At 46.6% G+C, this 23,839-nt stretch overlaps 1 protein-coding gene and 1 pseudogene across 2 annotated transcripts in view; one reads left to right on the top strand and one right to left on the bottom strand.

The window, feature by feature from the left end:
* LOC119976705 overlaps positions 1-14,701 on the top strand; it is a 72,052-nt pseudogene extending 57,351 nt beyond the window's left edge.
* Positions 14,702-19,560: 4,859 nt separating this feature from the next.
* The window catches only part of LOC119976677 (zinc finger protein 271-like), a 60,362-nt gene continuing 56,083 nt past the window's right edge, over positions 19,561-23,839 (bottom strand). For both annotated transcript variants that reach the window (XM_038817366.1, XM_038817365.1), the window contains exon 2: positions 19,561-21,849. In XM_038817366.1, coding sequence (XP_038673294.1) covers positions 20,288-21,391 — 1,104 coding nt within the window. In that variant the 5' untranslated portion in view covers positions 21,392-21,849 and the 3' untranslated portion in view covers positions 19,561-20,287. The remainder of the gene's footprint in view (positions 21,850-23,839) is intronic.

Here is a 23,839-nt window from a genome sequence, read left to right as displayed (position 1 = left end):
CTTGATGGTTTACTCCCCTTTATGGCTCCTCTGATAGAGGAGTTTCTGGAGAGTTCATCATACACTTTGCATGCAAGCGGTTTCTCTCCTGTACGTCAGTAATATATCAGCATGTAGATATGTGCAAAGGTCGCGCTTAATGCCACAGACCTGAACAGCTTCTCCGCTTTTTGAATATGTCCGTGTTTCACAAGTTCAAATCCTGTGTCACACAATTCACAGGTGAATGATTTCTCCCCGTGTGAATCCTCTGGTGTATCAGAAAGGGCCGTGCCATTTTGAAGCCTTTATCACACACATCACACTGAAACACCTTTCCCTCAGTGTGGTTATGTCAGTGTTTGAGTATTATTGACTAGAAAGCTCAGTCACACACCTCATTTGGCCTCCCCGCTGTGTGAATGTGACGGTGATCAAACAGGCCCAGTAATTGTCCAAGTTCCTTGTCACACACCTCAGATGCAGTTGGACCTACTGAGGTCTTCCAGCACTAGATACTTTTATTTCCAATCTCCAGCATCTGTAGTATTTTGCTTGTGTTTTAATGTTTTCCTCTCCCCGTATGAATTCGGCGGAGACTCATGAGGCCTGGTAATTGAGCAAAGCTTTGCTTACACACCTCACACTTGAACGGTCTCTCCCCAGTGTGAAGGTGTTTGTGTCCACCAAGGATTGATGAATTTGAGAATGATTTGTCACAAACTTCACAGCTGAATGGTTTATCCCTAGTGTGAATGCTCTGGTGTATCAAACGCCTTGAAGATGTCCAGAAAGGGACTTCCGGTGGCGGCGATGTCCGGGTGAGCCGCACATTCGGCGGGCTCTCACTCCGGCCGGCTGGAACAGCTGTTTCCCCGCGATAGCGGGACTACGGAGGCGGCAGAAAGGCTGCCTGGAACAGAGGAGGAGAGCGGGCTGCAGATGATGTAAGTGTGGGAGGCCAGCAGGTGAGGAAGAAGGAGAGAGAGAGAGAAGGAGGAAGCTGACCTGCAGGGTAAGATGGCGGACCCACGGACCTTCCTTCCTCCAGGACAAAGGGAAAAAAAAGTTTGGAGTTGCTGAGGAGGGACAGCTTGGACCCACTTCAGATGCCCAGGAGGTAAAATTGAAGGAGCTGGGCGAAGGAAAGCGGCAGCGGAGGCGCTGAGGAGCGGGCTGCGGCACATGGAACAGCGGGATTCCAGAAAGCAGAAGAAGAAGGAGAAAAAGGGACAGAGACAAGGACCGGAAGAAAATTACCTGGGACCTAAGATGGCGGACACACGGAACCCGGACTCAGCAATCCAGCTGGCGCTGGATAACATGCTCCAGGTAATGAAGTCCAGTTTTGAAGCGCTGAAGCGGGACAGCTTGGACCCAATCCAGAAAGCGTTGGATCAGCTGAACCAGAGGCTGGACGCCCAGGATGTTAAAGTTAAGGAGCTGGGAGAGGCGGTGGAGGAGCAGGCGGATGCGCAAACGGTTGCAGCGCTGGAAGTGGACGGCCTGAAAGAGCGGCAGAGAAGACTGCTGGACAGAGTGGAGGAGCTGGAGAATAGAGTCCGCAGGAACAATCTGAGGATGGTCGGCCTCCCGGAGGGGGCGGAGGGAGCTGATGCTGCAGCGTTTGTAGCAGACCTGCTGAAGCAGCTGATGGGGGCCGAAGCCTTTCCGCGACCGCTGGAGCTGGAGAGGGCACACAGGGTGCAGGCAAGGCAGGGGCGGCTGGGCGGACCCCCCCGCCCGATGGTGATTAGGTTCCACAGGTTCGTGGACAAGGAGCGGGTGCTGCAGTGGGCAAAGAGCGCCAGGAGCAGCACGTGGAATAACAGTGTTCTCCGCATCTATCAGGACCTAAGCCAGGAGGTGGCTCGGCGGCGAGCAGCCTTTAAGAATGTCAAGGAGGTGCTGTTCAAGGAGCACGTGAAGTTTGGTCTGCTGGTCCCAGCTCGGCTATGGGTCACGCACCAGGGTCAACACCACTACTTTTCCGAGCCCGAAGAAGCGATGGATTTTGTGAGGGACCTGGGGCTGGTCCTGAAAGGAGGCCCCAAGGACGCGAGTTAGGGCCCGAGGATTTCTGTGGGGAGGAACGCCGAATGTGCCTGGACTGCTGCTCAACGGTTTGCTGGGCCAATGGGGCCAAGCGGAACATTTGAGACTCTTTCCTTGGTTCATGGACATTTCTGTGCTTTTTCTCTTTTTTCTATGTTTTTTCCCTTTTTTTTTTCTGTTTGGGCTTTTTGTGCAGCTCGCGGAAGACGCTGGAGCCGGCTTGCCCCAGTGGGTGGGGAGGAGGGCGGGGAAACAAGGGGAATGGGACAGGAAGGCGCCGGAGTGTTGAGTCACCGGGCTAGCAGATTGGCTAGTCAAGGAAGTCAGATGGGGGGGGAAGCTACAGCCAGTAGATGGCAGGGGTGGGGGTATCGGGGGATGGGGTTAGGGGAGGGGGGGGTTGTGCTGCTGACGGGAGAGGGACTTGAAATAGGCACTGGAAAGGAGGTCGAGGGTGGAGGCAGCTATAGGGCGGGCCAGGAAGGGCGCGACGCACGGGTCAGGGGCCGGCCCGAGAAAGGCTATGGCTGACCGGCGGGGTGGGGGGGGGTGGGATGTGCCCCCCGATCAGGCTGATCCCCTGGAACGTCAAGGGACTGAATGGGCCGGTTAAGAGGGCGCGGGTGTTCGCGCACTTGCGGGCCCTGAGGGCGGACGTAATTATGTTGCAGGAGACACATCTGAAAGTGTCAGACCAGACCAGGCTAAGGAAGGGCTGGATTAGCCAGGTCTTCCACTCGGACTTGGACTCGAAGTCCAGAGGGGTGGCAATCATGATCAACAAGCGCGTGCAATTTGAGGCAGAGGGCATATCCGCAGACAGGGGGGGCAGATACCTGATGGTACGGGGCAGGCTGGAGGGGAGAAGAGTGGTGCTGGTGAATATATATGCCCCGAACTGGGATGACGTGGACTTCATTAAAAGAGTGCTGGGGAAGATCCCGGACTTGGATTCTCGCAGGCTAATAATGGGAGGGGACTTTAACATGGTCCTTGACCCGACTTTGGATCGGTCGTGTCCCAGAACGGGTAGACTCTCAGCAATGGCAAGGGAGCTGAAAGGGTTTATGGAGCAAATGGGGGCAGTGGACCCCTGGAGAGAGGGACAGCCAACAGGAAGGGGCTACTCGTTTTACTCGCACGTCCACAAAGTATATTCCAGGATAGATTTCTTTGTGCTAAGCAGGGACTGTAGGGGGGAGGTAAAGAACACGGAATACTCAGCAATTACCATTTCAGACCATGCCCCGCATTGGGTGGACCTGCAGTTCGGGGGGAACGAGTTATCAACGCCCGCAATGGAGGCTAGATGTGGGACTGCTGTCGGAGGAGGGGATCTGCGAGAGGCTTCGGAAATGTATAAAAAATTACCTGCAGGTGAATGACACTGGGGAGGTCTCAGCGGCGACCGTTTGGGAGGCGCTAAAGGCAGTAGTGCGGGGGGAGCTGATTTCAATTGGGGCCCATAGAGCCAAGGCAGACCGGGCAGAGATGGATAGATTGGTCAGGGAAATGGGCCGGATAGATGAAGAGCACGCGGAGTCCCCGGGGGAGGTTTTACTCAGGGAGAGGCAGAGGCTACAGGCGGAACTGGGGGCACTATCCACGAGCAGGGCAGTGGAACAGCTTAGGAAGGCGAGGGGAGTGGTGTACGAGTATGGGGAAAAGGCTAGCAGACTGTTAGCGCAGCAACTTAGGAGGAGGGAGGCGGCCAGGGAAATAGGTAGAGTGAGGGACGAGGGGGGGCACAAAGTGGAGGATCCGGCAGAATTGAATAGGGTATTCCGGGACTTCTATCGTAAGCTGTATACTTCGGAGCCGCCAGAAGAACCGGAGGGGATGAAAAGGTTTCTGGATGGGTTAACATTCCCAACAGTTGGGGGGGGGGGGGGCGAGTGGAAGAGCTGGGGGCCCCGATTAGAGTAGAGGAGGTATTGGGGGGCCTAAAGGCCATGCAGTCGGGGAAGTCCCCGGGGCCGGATGGATACCCAGTAGAGTTTTATAGGAAGTTCTCGGAGCTGGTGGGCCCGGTCTTGGCGAGGGTTTTCAATGAGGCAAGGGACAGAGGGACCCTGCCGCCGACGATGTCACAAGCCACCATATCTCTGATATTAAAGCGGGGTAAAGACCCGGAGGTGTGCGGGTCCTACAGGCCAATCTCCCTGATTAATGTAGATGCCAAGCTCCTGGCAAAGGTACTGGCGGGTAGAATGGAGGACTGTGTACCGGAGGTGATTGGGGAGGATCAAACGGGGTTCGTGAAAGGTAGGCAGCTGGCGGCCAATCTGAGGAGATTGCTCAATATGATAATGATGCCCCCGGCGGGTAGAGAGGTGGAGGTAGTGGTGGCTATGGACGCCGAGAAGGCCTTTGACCGGGTGGAGTGGGAATATCTATGGGAGGTGCTCGGACGGTTTGGGTTCGGGGAGGGATTGGTGGATTGGATCAAATTATTATATCAGGCCCCGAGGGCCAGCGTCAGGACCAACAGAGAAGTGTCGGAGTACTTTAGGTTGTACCGAGGGACCAGGCAGGGCTGCCCGCTCTCCCCACTGCTGTTTGCGCTGGCCATAGAGCCGCTGGCGATTGCGCTGAGAGCCGCAGAGGGTTGGAAGGGGATGGTGAGGGGCGGGGTTGAACACAGGGTTTCTCTTTATGCAGACGACCTGCTCCTGTACGTGTCGGACCCAGTGGCCGGGATGGGAACTATACTGGGAATGCTGAGGGAGTTCGGCCAGTTCTCAGGATACAAATTAAATACGGTCAAGAGTGAAATGTTTGTGGTACAGGCAAGGGGCCAGGAGAACAGATTGAGAGGGCTACCGTTTAGGTTAGTTGAGGAAAATTTCCGGTATTTGGGAATCCAGGTGGCACGAGACTGGGGCAGGCTGCATAAGTTAAATTTGCCCAGGGTGGTGGAGCAAATGAAGGGAGAGTTTCGGAGATGGGATGCACTCCCGCTGTCGCTGGCAGGGAGGGTGCAGACTGTAAAGATGACAATCCTCCCTCGATTTTTGTTTATTTTTCAGTGCCTCCCGATCTTTATCCCACAGTCCTTCTTCAAAAGAGTTAATGGGCTGATCATGAGCTTTGTCTGGGCGGGAAAGTCTCCGCGGGTGAAGAAGGCGATGTTGGAGAGGAACCGCAGCGAGGGGGGGCTGGCGTTGCCGAGTCTGGTCAATTATTACTGGGCGGCCAACATCGCTATGATAAGGAAGTGGATGGTGGGTACGGGGTCTATTTGGGAGCGGGTGGAGGCGGCTTCGTGCAGGGGCTCCAGTTTGGAAGCCCTGGTCACGGCTCCTCTACCGCTGCCGCCGGCCAAGTACACCACCAGCCCAGTAGTGGTGGCGACCCTGCGGATATGGGGCCAGTGGAGGAGGCATGTGGGGGAGATGGGGGCGTTTGTCTGGGCGCCAATCTGCGACAACCATCGGTTTGCCCCCGGCAGTATGGATGGGGGGTTCCGAGTATGGCGGCGAGCAGGGGCGGGAAGGGTGGGTGATATGTTCCTGGAAGGGAGCTTCGCGAGTTTGAGGAGCTTGGAGGAGAAATTTGGGTTGGTAAGGGGAAATGATTTTAGATACCTACAGTTGCGGGACTTTGTTCATAGACAGGTCCCATCTTTCCCGCGCCTCCCGCCAATGGGGATCCTAGACAGAATAGTCTCTGGGAGGGACGAAGGGGAGGGCAGAGTCTCGGGTATTTATAAGGTGCTCATGAGGGAGGAAGGGTCCCAGACAGAGGAACTGAAACTTAAATGGGAGGAGGAGCTAGGCGGGGAAATGGAGGATGGGCTGTGGGCAGAGGCCCTGAGTAGGGTAAACTCGACCGCGACATGTGCTAGGCTCGGGCTGATCCAATTAAGGTCGTTCACCGGGCCCATATGACGGTGGCTCGGATGAGCAAATTTTTCGGGATAGAGGACAAATGCGCTAGGTGCGCGGGAGGACCAGCGAACCATGTGCACATGTTTTGGGCATGCCCTGAGCTGAGGGGGTACTGGGAGGGATTTGCGGGGGTCATGTCCCAGGTGCTAAAAACAAGGGTGGTGATGAGTCCAGGGGTGGCAATTTTTGGGGTTTCGGAAGACCCGGGCGTCCAGGGGGAGAAAGCGGCCGATGTGCTGGCCTTTGCTTCCCTGATAGCCCGGCGACGAATATTATTGGCGTGGAGGGGCTCAAAGCCCCCGAAGACTGAGTGGTGGCTTGCGGACATGTCAAGTTTCCTGGCGATGGAAAAAATTAAGTTCGCCTTGAGGGGATCTGTGCAGGGGTTCACCCGAAGGTGGCAACCATTTATTGACTTCTTTGCGGGAGAGTGAGCGTCAGCAGGGGTGGGGTGGGGGGGGGGTAGAGTAGAGTAGGAGGGAAAATATGGCGGGTAGTACGGGTGGGAGGGGAGCGGGCTTGTGCAATACGGTACGATGGAAGTATTGAAAGTACGTGGATGTTTGCACATTTTTGCCTTTTTTGCTTCCTTTCTGATGATGTCTGTAACTGTTTATAAAGCCAAAAACTACCTCAATAAAATTGTTTATTAAAAAAAAAGATGTCCAGAAAGCGTTGTCACAAACCTCACACTTGGAAGGGTTTTTCCCGTGTGGATTCTCTGATGGATCAGGCTTAATAACTGTAAATATTTTATCACACACCTCACATATGAATGGTTTCTCCCCTGTGAGGGTATGTTTGTGCACCCTTGTGAAAGTGTGGTGTACACACTTGAAGGGTTTATCTTCATGTTTCTGGAAGTTCTCTGACTTTCAGAAGGATTTGCTGCACATATCGCACACAAATGGTATATCTCCAGTGTGGCTCTGTCGGTGAAAAACGAGTATTGAGAAGTTGGTGAAGGTTTGGTCACACACCTCACACTGGAACAGCATCTCTCCAATGTCAACACGTTGGCGATTCAGGAACACTGATTTCTGAGTGTAAGCTCGGTCATACAACTCACATTTGAATGGTTTCTCTGGCATGAGGCAGTCCTTGTGTTAAAGGTGGTACAACAGATGCAACTTGTCTGGTAGGAGATCGTACGATCGTGTGGAGTGAAGGCGTGGGGGATAAACAGCTGTGATCCACGTTCCCGCCGCCAGGGCTGGGATTTACAGGTGCGCGCTTCCAATTTCAATCTCGCCTCTGTGACACCCTCTCGCGCTTCCTCACATTCCAACTCTCGAACGCTGGGCACCAACTGCCGCATCGCGCGGCAGAACTCCAACTCCCATCAGGCATGGCGGGCTGGCCGTCTCCCTGATTCCACACTGCCGCTCCTCACTGCGCAGCCCCGAGGGTCACTTGCAACGTGGGTAATGTAATTTCGGCCGGGTGAGATTCTGTCTGGAAAGCGGCTGCGCAGAACTGGGCTGAGCACGGAAGACATGACGTCCTGCCCCTTCATATGTGATTGGCTGCGCTGAATAATTGCCTTGTCCATTGTGGGGAAGACGATCATTTCCTCGGACTTCGATTGGCTGTAACAGCTGTCAATCAGAGGGCGACGTGTTTGATTGGTTTCGTGTTGGATATTGTGAGTTTATTGAAAGCATTTCCCTTTTTGATTTACAAGCATTTTGTTGATGGGTCGTTACTGAATATGAGAAGGTGAAGTGTAATTATCTGGGAGGGGCAGAGACACATTTGATGAAATGCATTTTAATGTCTTTCAAGATTTTACCTGAAGGCCTTCGCCTTTCCCAGAAGCCTGGACTTGGATTTGATAGTTTAGCCCAGAGAGTGAGCTGAATTTGGGATGTGCAGTCTGAGTGAGTGCAGTGTATCTAATTTCCCAGGATGAATCAGAACCCTTCAGTCAGCTACGCTGAAGAAATACATTCCTCAGCTTCCAGCACTTCCCGACCAATATGTTTCCTTCAAATAATTTTGGAAAGCAAGGGGAGAAATTTCAAAACCTCAATTGAATTAACATTTCTCCTGAGTTTTTAAAAATTAAACTCATAACTCGGTGGGTAAAACTGGTCTTCATCAGCATGACTCAACCTCATAGTGAATTGATAGCCAGTTTTACACTCTGACTGTCTTTTCCATTGCTTCACATTGCCGGAAAAATGAGGACTAGGTGGAGGAAAGAAAATAGCCAGGTTATCTGCTCCCGTGTCTCTGCTGAAAACAGGAGATGTGTGACAATCAAGTGAGGAAAAAGAAAGGACTTTTATCTGATCTCCCACACCGGGGAATAGCAGACTGGCACTCACTGTGGAACAGTCTCTAACTGAGGAGTCAGCTCCGTCAGCAAAGGAGAGGGAGTTGGAGAAAATAATATTTCCATTTCCTGTTTTACAGAAGGATTGCACCGTCCTACACCAGAGAATACAGCGAGGTTAGATACCGCAGATAGATCCTGACCATCACCCAAGGAACAACTGCACAACTGTGAGAAGACATCCAGTCCCTTCACAGCATTGCTCAACACAGAGAAAGTTGGGCCACCACAGAAACCATCATCTGGAAATCGGTTGGGTCAGGGAGCTTTGACAATATCATCAGATCTGAAACTGGTCAGTGGTGTGGAACCTTCCATCAGAACCAATCTTTCTGAAGGTTCGGCTGTGGGCGATCAGTCAGGGTGAGGTTGGGAGGAAGTGTAAGTGGGCTTCAACTGTGGTGAGACCGTTAATTATTCATCGAACCTCATGAATCACTGACTTATTCTTTCAGGTGAGAGGCGTTTGTGTGTGTGGAGGGCTCCACAGATTCAAAAAAGCTCCTACCACACAATTGCATCAATTTCCCTACTCTTAAAACAACAGCAAGACATGGAAGATAAACCATTCAGGTGTGAGATGTGTAACAAATCATTCTCGCAATCAACACGCCTGCTGCACCATCAGAGGATTCACACAGGGGAGAAATCATTCAGGTGTGAGGTGTGTGATAAATCATTCTCACAGTCATCAGATCTCTGCAAACACCGACGCATTCATACAGGGGAGAAACCATTCACATGTATTGTGTGTGACAAATCATTTGCCATAGCACAGAACCTCCGCGTACACCAGCGTGTCCACACAGGAGAGAAACCATTCAAATGTGAGGTGTGTGACAAATCATTCTCACAGTCATCCGATCTCCGCAACCACCAACGCATTCACACAGGGGAGAAACCATTCATATGTGTCGTATGTGACAAATCATTTGCCAGATCAGGAAACCTCCGCTTGCACCAGCGTGTCCACACAGGAGAGAAACCCTTCAAGTGTGAGGTGTGTGACAAATCATTCTCACAGTCATGGCACCTCCTGCACCATCTGAGGATTCACACAGGGGAGAAACCATTTAGGTGTGACGTGTGTGACAAATCGTTCTCAGAGTCATCACGTCTCCTGAAACATCAGAGGATTCACACAGGGGAGAAACCCTTCAAGTGCGAGGTGTGTGACAAATCATTCTTGCAGTCATCAGTACTTCGCTCTCACCAATTCATTCACACAGGAGAGAAACCATTCACATGCGTTGTGTGTGACAAATCATTTGCCAGATCAGACAACCTCCGTGAACACCAGCGTGTCCACACAGGAGAGAAAGCATTCAATTGTGAGGTGTGTGACAAATCATTCTCACAGTCATCGAGCCTCCTGCTGCATCAGAGGAGTCACACAGGAGAGAAACCATTCACATGCGAGGTGTGCAACAAATCATTCTCATCATCATCAGTACTTCGCTCACACCAACGCATTCACACAGGGGAGAAACCATTCACATGTGAAGTGTGTGACAAATCATTCTCACAGTTATCCAGCCTCCTATACCATCATAGGATTCACACTGGGGAGAAACCATTCACGTGTGAGGTGTGTGGTAAATCATTCTCATCGTCATCAGTACTTCGTTCACACCAACGCGTTCACACAGGAGAGAAACCATTCAAGTGTGAAGTCTGCAACAAAACATTTTCGTCATCATCTGATCTTCGTAAACACCAACGCGTTCACACAGGGGAGAAACCATTCACATGTGGCATTTGTGATAAATCATTTGCCAGATCAGAGAACCTCCGCGTACACCAGCGCGTCCACACAGGAGAGAAACCGTTCAAGTGTGAGGTGTGTGACAAATCATTCTCACAGTCATCCAGCCTCCTGCAGCATCAGCGGATTCATACAGGGGAGAAACCATTCCCATGTGTCATGTGCAAAAAATCATTCTCACAGTCATCAAAACTCCAGCTCCATCAGATGGCTCATACAGTGGAGTAACCCTTCAAGTGTAAGGTTTGCGATGAAGTTTTTCTGGCATTTTTAACACCCTGGACCACCAGTGTATTCACATCGGAGAGAAACTCTTCAGGTGCAATGTTTGTGACAAGACTTCCACCCACTCCTCTAATTGCCTGAAGCACCAGCAGATCCCCGCTGATGGGAAACCATTCAGGTGTAATGTGTGTGACAAAACATTGGCACAGTCAGTGTATCTCTGACTCCATCAACACACTCACACATGAAACTCTATCAACGAGAGTTCTGCAATAAAGCTTTGACACAATTTTTGTGTGTCCTGGAATATCAATGAACCCACACACAGACTACTGAAACCAAATTCAAGCAAATTTGTTGTCAGTGTGCAAACCTCAAAGCAAGCTCAGTGCAAAGGATGTTCAGTGGTGTTGGGGTACAGAACAGACAGCTTTCACTCACATCATTCCAGTAGTGATGCCAGTGCTGAGGTATTATGATGTCAATGATGAAGTCACGCTGCAATGAGATGCCAGTGAAACAGGACTTGGAGCAACCCTCATGCAGCAAGAACAACCAGTTGTGTTTGTATTCAGAGCATTAACACAAACTGAACAGTGCTATGTAGAGATTGAGAAAGAATGCCTGGATATTGTCTTTGCTGGTGAGCATTTCAATCAGTACCTGTTTGGGAGAGAAAAAGTGAAAGTAGCTTTCTCAAACCACTTCTATCTGCTCCAAAGTGTTTACAAAGGTTTTTTTTTTCTTTATTTGTATCCTGGGATGTGGGCGTCGCTGGCTGGGTCAGCATTTATTGCCCATCCGTGCGGACATTTAAGAGTCAACCACATCCACTCCACAGTCTGGAGTCACATGTAGGCCAGACCAGGTAAGGATGACAGATTTCATTCCCTAAAGGAGTTAGTGAAGCAGATGGGTTTTTACGACAACAATGGTTTTATGGATATCGCTAGACTTTTAATTCCAGATTTATTGAACTTAAAATTCACCACCTGCCATGGTGGGATTTGAACCCAGGTCCTCAAAGCATTACCCTGGGTCTCTGGATTATTAGTCTAGTGACAATTTACTTTGCACTGCCTTCCCTTATGATGTTACTTCATTTGCAGAAATATCATTTGAAGTGAAGGACAAGCAAGGAAACAAATGTGCATCGTCGACATGCTGCACTCTCTTTGAAGGAAGTTGATGAATCTAGTACAGAGTGTGAAATCTTCCAGATTCAACAAGAAGCAACAGCACGACTTGTTCTGGAATCATCAACCCAGCATAGACAATGGATCTGACATACAAGTATCTTGCTCAGATCAAACAAACTCTACAACAAGATACAACTCTTCAAATGTTACAGGACGTTGTGATGAAAGGATGTCCTGAAACCATCAAGGACGTGCCTGTTGCTGTAAGAGTGCTGGGAAGTCAGAGATAAAGTGATCACCCAAGATGGCAACTTGTACAAAAAGACGAGGGTTATTATCCCTAAAGAGATGAGAAAAAAGATGAAGTACATCCATACAAACTATCAATGAATCGAGTACAGTCTAAGGAAGGAGACAGAAGAGCTCTACTGGTCAAACATGAGCAATGAGATTAAGGACCACATCATCCAGGCAGTATTTGTGATGAACATAAAGCTAAGAAAGATAAAGAGCTGCTCATGACTCCTGACATCCCAGGCACACCATTGATGAAACATGGAGTAGACCTCTTTACTCTCACTGGAACTGATGATCTCATCACAGTCGACAGCTGGAAGTTAAACCCGCTGACGTCAATGATTGCCAGTGAGATTGTAGAATGCCTGAAAGCACACTTGAGTCGTCATGGCATTCCTGACATTGTGATGAGTGACAGTGGCCCTCAATTCAAGAGTGAAGAATTCAGACATTTGATAAATGATTGGGAAATTCAGCACAATACATCATCTCTACACTATCCCTAGTCAAGTGCAAAGGCTGAGGCAGTTGTGAAAATTCTAAAGAGATAATCAAAAAATTGACTAGATCCAGCACAGATGTGTACAAGGCAGTGTGAGAGTGTAGAAACACACCTATCGAAAGTCTGGAAAGCTGTCCATTTCAGTGACTAATGTCACGCTGCACCCAGACTACTCCTCCAACAGCTAAAAGAATTACTGAGACCAGAAGTAGTAACAGAAGTGAGTGACAAGGTCAAATGAAAATGTCAAAAGGACTAATTTACTTTGATAAAGCTGCTAATTTGTTGAAAGAGCTGAGAATTGGAGAGCTGGTCAGTGTGAAAACATTCAACACATGTTAGCTAACTTTAAAGACCAGATTGATCTTTACAACTGCAGACATCTCCGTGCAACTGACAGCTTATGGGTCAGAAGAGAGTGGAGGGTGACAGGGTTAGAAACACAGGAGAGAGGGTGTAAGTTACTCTTCCCTTCGCAGCTGCTATTTCTCCTTCCTCTCCTCACTACCATCCTTCTCTTTCCTGCCTCTCTGACCTCATTTGTGTCTCTACTCATCCCTTCATTTTCCTTCTCTTTCACTCTTATCTCTATATCTCCCACTCCTGACATCTCCACCATCTTTTCACCTCTTCCTTTTTGCTACCTCTCCTCAACTCTCTCTTGTTCTCCTCTTGCCTATGTTCTACAGTCTTTACTTCTCTCTCTCCTCTTAATTCTCTCCTCTTGCCTCTGTTCTATTGTTTCGACCTCTCTCTCTCCTTTTCCCCGGGGGTTTTCCATTGTATAAAGACGAGAGGGATAGGGAAAAAGTTCACCATTTTAATCTATCATAAATGAAAAACAAAGCAGACACTTCATACAATATTGTTAAGTTAATAATGTCCTGTAGTTTGCTGAAATAATTGCTGGACACATCCTGTAGACTAGGGTCATGACTATGACTGATTGTTGGTGTCTGAATGCCCAAAAACCCTGAGTATAATTTGAAAAGCCCCCTTAAACAGCCACAATTGGCAGAAACTCACCACTCTCATTCCCATCTGGATCCGTGGTCATTTCTGTGGCTGGTCCCAGCTTCCTGGATGATGTTTCAGTGTTTAAAATTTCACACTTTCAATTTACTTTTGACAAAACCTCCATCTGAAATTCCTGATCCTTTCAATTACTGCCAGATTACCCCGATAAAACAAAGAATATTACTAAAGCAAATATTTTTTAAATTGTGGCAACCAATTGAAGCAGTTTTATTTAAACATTATGACGTGATTGATTTCATGATCAGTGCAGTGTGTAAACAGGATAATTTCTTCACTCATTTTACAACACATTTCTATTCCATAGACAGTGATAAGTGAGCTGGGCGGGGTGGGGTCTTTTGTACAGGGAGCACAGAACCGTAGGAATTTTTAATGTGGTCTTGGCATCAACTTTAATCCATGTTGATTGAATAATCTTCCTGAAGTCAGTCATTAAAGGATACCATAATACTACATCGTAGAAGAGCAAGAAAGTTATTCCTGATGTCTTGGCCAGTATGTATTCTACAATCAACATCTCAAAAACAGGTTATTCAGTCATTATCACATTGCTGTTTGTGGAAACCTGCTGTTGTGAAAATCTAGTTCATAATTTATATGTATTATATATAACTTTTAGTTTTAGGAATTTAAATTGTCATTGTGTATAAATTAGGTCGCTTGTTTGAGAAACTGGTAATAACTCATGTAAATGCAATTCAAGCTTGGAGGTCATTACAGTAAAAAGCAAACCCTTGTTTATTTTGCAGGATCAGGGTTGAGTTGTGAAAGCAATAAACAACAGAGGGTCATGTTTAAGTTTGTAATGGAGCCAAAAGGTCAGCCCTTATCTCAATAAAAGATTGAAATTATGTCCGTAGTTTCCAGCTCAGTAAATGTGGGGATTTCTTCATCAACCCAGTGAGTCTAGAGAGAGGACAATCACATCCAGTGATGCTAAGTTATTATGCAGGCTACGTAATTAAAGGGTTGGGAAGAAGTTTTTTTCTGGTCAATTTAGCTCTTTGCTCACAAAAAGCAATTGCAGTTTAGCTTTGACAAAGACTGCGTCTCACTGGATTGAGAGAAACAACGGTGATGGTCATCAGGCACGCACGTTAGGCAGAAAATACTAATTTTATCATTCATCGCATGGAATGTGGCTGGAAGTCAAGCTCAGTTTGGATGCTATGAGGGAACATCAGGTCTAAGAGTTTGAAGCTAGAGGAAGAATACGGCAGTGGTTCTCATAGTGTCTTTTGGCAGAAAGCACTCAGTAGAGTTAGCTTGGAAGCTGTGCGGCATCTGCCAGCCAAATAAACAAGAGCATTCAAAGTTGTGAGGCATTAAAGAAATGTTGAACTGTCGCTCAGCTGTAAAGCTAATGGAGAATAGTTCAAACACAGAGGTCTATGGCATACCCTTGGCATGATCCCTAAAGAGGTGAATAAACTTTGAAGATACTTGAGGTATCGGGAAATTCTCAGGTGGGGGGGGGGGTGGGGGGGGGGGAGTAAGAAGTAGAAGAAGTAGAACTGAATTCATAGCACAAGTAATTATTAACTTTAGTGCTAAGTTAATGGTGCTCACTTTGTTTAATTCTTTTATATACAATAAAATTTTGTGTAAAAACATGAAATCTTATGAGGTGGTTCTGTTGGCTGATCATGGGATATTTGGATTTCTCGTCAAACAGTGAAGGTCCCTGACAGGATTGTCACTCTGTGTGCAAATTAGCTACTAAGCTTCTTATATTACAACACTGGCTACACTTCAAAATGCATTTCATTGGCTGTAAATTGCTTTCAGGTGCCTTGTGTTCTTGAAAATTGATATATAAATTCAAGCATTTTCTTGAGGGAAACATGTTTCCTGTGAACTGAAAATTATAAATACAACATGTATCAATCCACAGTGACATTAATCAATATATTGTGTACAGGATTTTTACTGTGGGCTCCTGGGTGTTTCAGTGAATGCGAACACATCAGGCTGACAAATCCGGTTGCTTCTGCAAAAAACTGAATTTATTGTGAGTTATATATCTATACAGAAAATTGGTAAAACAGCAGACAAATTAGAACACGTTAATCACCTTATCATAAACATTAAAACAAACAAAGTGACAAAACATCCTGAATGGTCCTGACAAGGTGGACCTGGAAAGGATTTTTCAACTTGTGGGTGAGTCCAGAACTAGGAGGCACTGTTTTAAAATTAGGGTTTGACTTTTTACGGTGGCATTTATAATTTTTTTTCTCTCTCAGTTGTGCGTCATGTAACTCTGCCTCTGAAGGCACTGGATGTGGAGTCATTGTATACTTTAATAGAAGAACTGGCGAGATTCTTCTTAAGTGAGGAAATCAAAGGTTATCGGGGAAGATAGGAATGTGGAATTTGAAACCGATGACTTTGGATTTTATGGTGAAAAGCTGCTGGAAGATTTGCCTAGTTTGAAGTTAGACTAAGAAATATAACAATCTTTATTATTGTCACAAGGAAGGGCGGAATGGTGGCGCAGTGGTTAGCACTTCTGCCTCACAGCTCCGAGGACCTGGTTTCAATCCCGGCTCCGGGTCACTGTCCGTGTGGAGTTTGCACAGTCTCCCTGTGTCTGCGTGGGTCTCACCCCCATAACCCAAAAAGATGTGCAAGGTAGACGGATTGTCCACGTTAAATTGTCCCTTAATTGGGAAAGAAAAGAATTAGATATTCTAAATTTATTTTTAAAACATTATTAGTGTCACAAGTAGGCTTACATTAACACTACAGTGAAGTTACTGTGGAAATCCCCTAGTCGCCACACTCCAGCACCTGTTCGGGACATTGACGGAGAATTCAGAATGTCCAATTCATCTGGTAAGCACGTCTTTCGGGACTTGTGCGAGGAAACCGGAGCACCCGGAGGAAACCCACGCAGACACTGGGAGAACGTGCAGACTCCGCACAGACAGTGACCCAAGCCGGGAATTAACCCCGAGTCCTTGGCGTTGTGAAGCAACAGTGATAACCACTGTGCTACCATGCCACCCATATAAAGTTGTCCTCCCAGAGCCTTGTGACAGAAAGCAGTCAGCTGAGTTTGCTCGAAAGACTGAATGGACTACTTCTATTTTGTATGATAGTACTTTAAAATGACACAATAACTTACCTTCAGCATGAAATTAATCTTGGATGAGTGTCAGGTGAACATATCACACTGTTATTACATCGAGGTATGATGGACTGAAGTTACTCAAGTCTGTTGAGACTCACCCCATTCCCTCACCATACTCATGGTAGTTGTCCTCCCAGACAGGAGAGTACAAATATTACCCATGGTATTGGCCAAACACACGTCACCTGAAGAGGATCTGTCTATAATTCACATTACCACCTGAAGCAGGGGTTGATTCAACCCAACAACCACTCCTGAGAACTGGCTCACTTTACTAACACACACACACTCACCTCAGGGGAAGCTCTCTCTGCCGACAAGCCAAATGAGGAGCTGTGGCGTCCACCGGCATGAGGTATTATTAGGTTGGCCAGAAAGATAATGGAACAGTAGCTAGAAAATGAAGAATTAAACTGAATTCCAGGGGGATGTAGCATTCCCCAGATTTGGTCCCCAAAGATGTGAATGAACCTTCAAGATTCTTGCCATGTACAATAGAACCCTTGGGGTGGTGGGGTAATTGAAAAGTGGAACAGAGCTCATAGCATGTATAATGATAAACAATAGTGTTAAGATGTTATAGTTTGCTTCATTTGTTTATTAAATATGAAGAATTTTTTTTTGTTTAAAATGTGAAATTGTAAGTTATAGTTCTGTTTGTTTGTCATGGGTGTTCGGATTTGTCCACAAACGTTGACAGTCCCTAACAGGATTCTCACATTGGCTGCCATAATTTATTGTGAGTTATAAATCTATACAGAATATTGATTAAAACAGCAGACAAACAACACAATATTCAACTGACACCAAACTTCGAGTCAACCAAACTAACAAAGCATTTGAAAATGACTCAAGATTTTTCCCAGAATATGCGATGAATCCTGGAAGAGTGTGAGGTGAACATATCACACTGTTATTACATTGAGATATGAGGGAACTTTGATCTGGAGAGACTCACCCCACACCCTCACATCTCAGGATAGTAGCCCGCCCAGAGAGGAGAGTACACACGTTACCCATGGTATGAGTCAAACGCCCGTCACCTGAAGAGGATCTGTCTATAATTCACATCACCAACTAGAGCAGGGGTCTGATTTTCCTCCATACCCACTCTGAGCACTGGCTCACTTTACTAACACACACACAGACACTTATACCAGGGGACTCTCAGAATATTACAGACAGAAGCTTCTTTAAAATCCCGGTGCTTTCATAGAGAAATACGCAGAACAGGCCCTTCGGCCCACGATGTTGTGCCAAACTTTTGTCCTAGCTTAATCATAGAATTTTGGACACTAAGGGCAATTTATCATGGCCAATCCACCCAACCTGCACATCTTTGGACTGTGGGAGGAAACCCACGCACACAAGGGGAGGATGTGAAGACTCCACACAGACAGTGGCCCAAGCCGAAATAGAACCTGGGACCCTGGAGCTGTGAAGCAATTGTGCTATCCACAATGCTACCGTGCTGACCTTAAGAACAAATTAATCTACACTCCATTATTCTACCCTAATCCATGTATCTATCCAATAGCCGCTTGAAGGTCCCTAACGTTTCCGACTCAACTACTTCCACAGGCAGTGCATTCCATGCCCCCACTACTCTCTGGGTAAAGAACCTACCTCTGACATCCCCCCTATATCTTCCACCATTTACCTTAAATTTATGTCCCCTGGTAATTGTCTCTGACTGTCTATCTATTCCCCTGATCATCTTATAAACCTCTATCAAGTCGCCCCTCATCCTTCTCCATTCTAATGAGAAAAGGCCTAGCACCCTCAACCTTTCCTTGTAAGACCTACTCTCCATTCCAGGCAACATCCTGGTAAATCTCCTTTGCACCTTTCCCAAAGCTTCCACATCCTTCCTAAATGAGGTGACCAGAACTGCACACAGTACTCCAAATGTGGCCTGACCAAGGTTTTGTACAGCTGCATCATCACCTCACAGCTCTTAAATTCAATCCCTCTGCTAATGAATGCTAGCACACCATGGGCCTTCTTCACAGCTCTATCCACTTGAGTGGCAACTTTCAAAGATCTATGAACATAGAACCCAAGATCTCTCTGCTCCTCTACATTGCCAAGAACCCTACCGTTAACCCTGTATTCCACATTCATATTTGTCCTTCCAAAATGGACAACCTCACACTTGTGAAAATCACAAACTGCAGAGGACCCAGAACTGATTCCTGCGGTACGCCACTGGTAACTGGGCTCCAGGCTGAATATTTGCCATTCACCACCACTCTCTGACTTCTGTCGGTTAGCTAGTTCGTTATCCAACTGGCCAAATTTCCCACTATTCCATGCCTCCTTACTTTCTGCATAAGCCTACCATGGGGAACCTTATCAAATGCCTTACTAAAATCCATGTACACTACATTCACTGCTTTACCTTCATCCACATGCTGGGTCACCTCTTCAAAGAAGTCAATAAGACTTGTAAGGCAGGACCTACCTCTCACAAATCCGTGCTGACTATCCCTAATCAAGCAGTGTCTTTCCAGATGCTCAGAAATCCTATCCCTCAGTACCCTTTCCATTACTTTGCCTACCACCAAAGTAAGACTAACTGGCCTGTAATTCCCAGGGTTATCCCTATTCCCTTTTTTGAACAGGGGCACGACATTCACCACTCTCCAATTCCCTGGTATCACCCCTGTTGACAGTGAGGACGAAAAGATCATTGCCAACAGCTTTGCAATTTCATTTCTTGCTTCCCATAGAATCCTTGGATATATCCCGTCAGGCCCGGGGGACTTGTCTATCCTCAAGTTTTTCAAAACGCCCAACACATTTTTCCTAACAAGTATCTCCTCGAGCTTACCAGTCTGTTTCACACTGTCCTCTCCAACAATATGGCCCCTCTCGTTTGTAAATACTGAAGAAAAGTACTTGTTCAAGACCTCTCCTAACTCTTCAGACTCATTACACAATCTCCCGCTACTGTCCTTGATCGGACCTACCCTCGCTGTAGTCATTCTCATATTTCTCGCATCTTTAGTCTGGCTCCCAAATCCGATGGTCAGAAATGACACCGAACTTTAGTGACACTGGATAGATCTAGTTTCCATCTCACAAACCTTTCAACGGTTATAGAGAGGTCACGTGGGTCTATGAACAAATTACTTTCCATTCCGAATAAACACTCCCCCCCCCCCCCCCCCCCCCCCCCCAGGTGAATTGGGCAACATTTCAAATCTCTGGCCTTAGACCCTCCTCCGTTCAATGTTTCAATGCTTCTGTAGCTAGCAATCTGGTTTAACTACACCATCATAAACACTTTTGACACCCTTTTTCTCAAAGTTACCTTTACTCTGTGGATGAGGAAATTCTCAGTAACACCTGAGCATAAGCAACTTCTATATATATATATATATATATATATATTGATGTCATCTTCGGTGATGTTTGGTGATCTGGCCAACGGTTAAATTGACCTTCTTGAAATGGTTGGACTGATGGTGGGCAGGTTGGAGACCGACTCTGCTGTGACAGAGACAGTGCTTTCGGATGATAGCTTCCCCCTGTGAGCACTGGAGGGTAATCAACACAGACAAGTCTGTGGAAGGAAATCTGGTGAGCCGGCTCCAAGTCTGTGTGGAGATGTTGGTGCTTGGCAAGAGTGGAAGAGTTTCGCTTTGTTACAGAATTCACATCGATAAGGTTTCTTCCCTCTGTTAGTGTGTTGATGGACCAGGAGGTACACTGTCTGCGTGAAAGTCTTCTCAAACACCTCACACTTGAATGGTTTCTCAACAGTGTGAATCTGGTCCTTAAGGATTTTGGAGGATTGGATGAAATCCCTGTTACAATCATCACACTGGAAGAATTTCTTTCCAGTGTGAATCTTCTCGATTCCCAGAAGGTTTGACTACTTCAGGAGAACCAAAAAGGTAAATTTCATAGGTGAAGGGTTACTCCCCTTTATGAATCCTCTGGTGGACCAGAAGGTTTGATGAGCTTCTGAAGGCTTTGTCACACACCTCACACTTGAATGGTTTCTCCCCAGTGTGAATGTGTTGGTGTACACGAAAGTGACACAAGCGCGAGAATGATTTGCCACACACCTCACACGTGAACGGTTTCTCTCCTGTGTGAATGCGTTGGTGTGCACGGAGCGATGATGACTGTGAGAATGATCTGTCACACACCTCACATGTGTGTGGTTTCTCTCCAGTGTGAATACGTTGGTGTATCCGGAGGTTCTGTAACAGTGAGAATGATTTGGTGCAAAGTGAGCAGGTGAATGGTTTCTCCCCAGTGTGAATTCGTCTGTGATTCACCAGACGCCAGAACTGTGCAAAGCGCTTATTGCACACCTCACAGCTGAACTGTTTCTCCCCGGTGTGAATGCGTTGGTGAACGTGGAGGTTTGATGACTGTGAGAATGATTTATTACACACCTCACATGTGAATGGTTTCTCCCCAGTGTGAATGCGTTGGTGCTCCAAGAGCATTGTTGACCGTGTGAATGCTCGGTCACACAAGTCACACTTGAAGGGTTTCTCCCCTGTGTGAATCCTCTTGTGTATCAGGAGATCGGATGATTGTGTGAAAGCAATCTCACAAAGCTCACACCTGAATGGTTTCTCCCCCGTGTGAAACCTCTGGTGTAGCAGGAGGCTTGAAGATGTCACAAAAGCTTTATCACAAATCTCACACTTGAATGGTTTATACCCTGTGTGGATTACCTGATGGCCCAGGAGGCTCGAAAACTGTGTGAAGGATTTGTCACACACCTCACACTTCACCGGTTTCTCCCCTGTGTGAATGCGTTGGTGGATACGGAGGGACGATGCCAGAGAGAATGATTTGTCACACACCACGCAGGTGAATGGTTTTTCTCCAGTGTGAATGCGTTGGTGAATGCGCAGGTTAGATAATTGTCTGAAGGATTTGTCACAAACATTGCAAGTGAATGGTTTCTCCCCTGTGTGAATGCGCCGATGATTCACCAGGCCTGACAATCGTGCAAGGCCCTTGTTACAAACCTCACATTTGAATGGTTTCTCTTCCATGTGTTAACAGTTGTAAAGCTGATGCACCTTGTCTGTTAGGAGATCCTATGAACCGGTGGAATCCTCCTCACACACCTCACACTTGAATAGCCTCTCCTGTAGGAATGAGTCAGTGGTTCATGAGGCTTAATGAACGATTGAAGCTCTCACTACACTTGGAGCTCACTCACACTTCTTCCCAGCTTCACCCTGACTGCTCACCCACAGCTGAACCTTCAGAAAGGTTGGTTCTGAAGAAAGATTCCACACCACTGACCAATTTCAGATCTGATGATATGTCAATGCGTCCCTGAACCAACCGATTTCCAGATGATGGTTTCACAGCCCAACCTTCTCTGTGTTGAGCAATGCTGAGAAGGGACTGGATGTCTTCCCACAGTTGTGCAGTGGTTCTTTGGGTGATGGTCAGGATCTATCTGTGGTGTCTATCCTTTCTGGTGTAATACAGTGCAGTCATTCTGAAAAACAAGGAAAAAAAACATGATTTTGATCAGAGTCCTTTTTTTTTCCTCACTTGACTGTCATACACACTATTTTACCAGCAGGAACACTGCATAGGATCAGGAGCAGACATCGCGGCCACATTCTTTCCTCAAACTAGGCCCCTATTGTTTTAAACAGATTAAGGACAGGGAAAAAGACAATCAGGCAGAGGGTAAAATGGGTAATCGATTCACTATGAGCTCGAAGAACTGAATGGTATAAATCTGGCAACATCCCAAACTCTTCCCTAACCATCCCTGGGAATGTCCAATCCCACTGGCTGGTGAGAGAATCTCAATATTGACTCCATGGAATCTCATAGCTTCAGGTCAAATACGTTCAAAGAAAACTACCACTCCCCTCCCAAAATGAGCACGTCACCATGTTAATCATCACTGGGGAAGTAGACTAAGGACAGATTCCAAAACTGGATGTCCATGAGGTGCAGTGAGCCATCAGCAGCAGCAGGATTGTATCCACCACAATCTCACAGCCTGGCACAGCCCTTATTCCATGATTGTCAACAAACCAATAGACAGACATGTCAGGAGCAACAATGGATACTTTAGAGTGTAGGTATTAACCTGAGGACCCAAGTTTCATCCCAGCCCTGGGTCACTGTCCATATGTAGTTTGCACATTCTCCTTGTGTCTGCATGGGTCTCACCCCCATGACCCAAAGATGTGCAGGGTAGGTGGATTGGCCCCACTAAATTGCTCTTTAATTGGAATAAAAAGAATTGGGCATTTTAAAAAAGGTGTGAACCTTGTGAATGTATTGCTGAAGGCCACATACAGACTAAACATCAAGATTAGCCGCGAAAAAGGAAAACTAACCAGCCACAGAACTAACCGATCAGAGCCAAGCACTATAGTCCTCCCACATCTTGGCGATAATTATGGAGAAACAGTTCAGTAATAGAAGAAGGCAGCTCCATGAACATCTCCATTCTCAACATTGTTGGAGCCCAGCACATGAGTACAAGACACAACATTAAAGTGTCTTCAGCAAAGGGAAAATTTCGGAAAATATGAGATTGTTAATTTTTGAAGAAAGAATGCAAAAGCCGATTATTATTGTCATGTGAGAATACATTTAAGAAATGGGTGTTTATAAATGGGTGTGTATATAAATATCTGTAGTGAGAGTACCTTTAAGAAATGGGTGTTTACTACTGCAGTGATGTCAGAGAGTGGGTGGAGCTGGGCTGTCTGTCCGTTTTTTACTTTAATTTTTGAGCAGGCTGTAGGGTGTGTTTTAGTTTCGTTTTCAGTGTTGGAGCTGAAGCCAGACTAAGCAGGTGTACTGCTGTTCTCTCTGCCTCAAAATACTATCTCTTGATAATTTGGTGAATTCAGAATTTTAATTTTTTTCAGTAATGACTTTAACCTGATATTCTTCTGATAAAGGTTTTGTTTTTAAGTCGTATGGATGTTAAAAAGGAAAGTTTAAAGGTTTACTTAGTGTTGCAGTCTTTGGGGGTTGTATTTGAATTAATGGTTGCTAAGATGTTCACTGTATGTTTTAAAAAGATCAACTTGAGTTCATAGAATAAACATTGTTTTGCTTTTAAAAATAGTTTTCCATTTTTGCTCGACCACACCTGTAGAGTGGGCTGCGTGCTCCCCAGACCACAATCTATTAAATGTTGTGGGTCAGGTGAACTCCATGATACACCCATAACATTATTTAAATGGAGACAGACAGCTGAAAGGGACTTGGAGGCCCTTGTTCATGAATTCCAGAAAGCTGGATACAGCTGCAGAAGGTAATAGGGAAGGCAAATGGAATTCTGGCTTTTATTTCAATGGAGCTGGAGTATAAAAGTATTTATAAAACTATAAAAGGTGTTGCTGCAAATGTAAAAAGTACTACTGAGGTCATATTTAGAATGCTGTGTACAGTTTTCGTCCCTTTATCTAAGGAAATTTATATTATCATTTGAGGTAGTACAGATGAGGTTT

The sequence above is a fragment of the Scyliorhinus canicula genome, chromosome 13 (genome assembly GCF_902713615.1).
Source record: "Scyliorhinus canicula chromosome 13, sScyCan1.1, whole genome shotgun sequence".
NCBI classification, from domain to species: domain Eukaryota; kingdom Metazoa; phylum Chordata; class Chondrichthyes; order Carcharhiniformes; family Scyliorhinidae; genus Scyliorhinus; species Scyliorhinus canicula.
The sequence above is the reverse complement of the archived record's forward strand: the minus strand, read 5'-3'. Positions and strand labels throughout refer to the sequence as shown.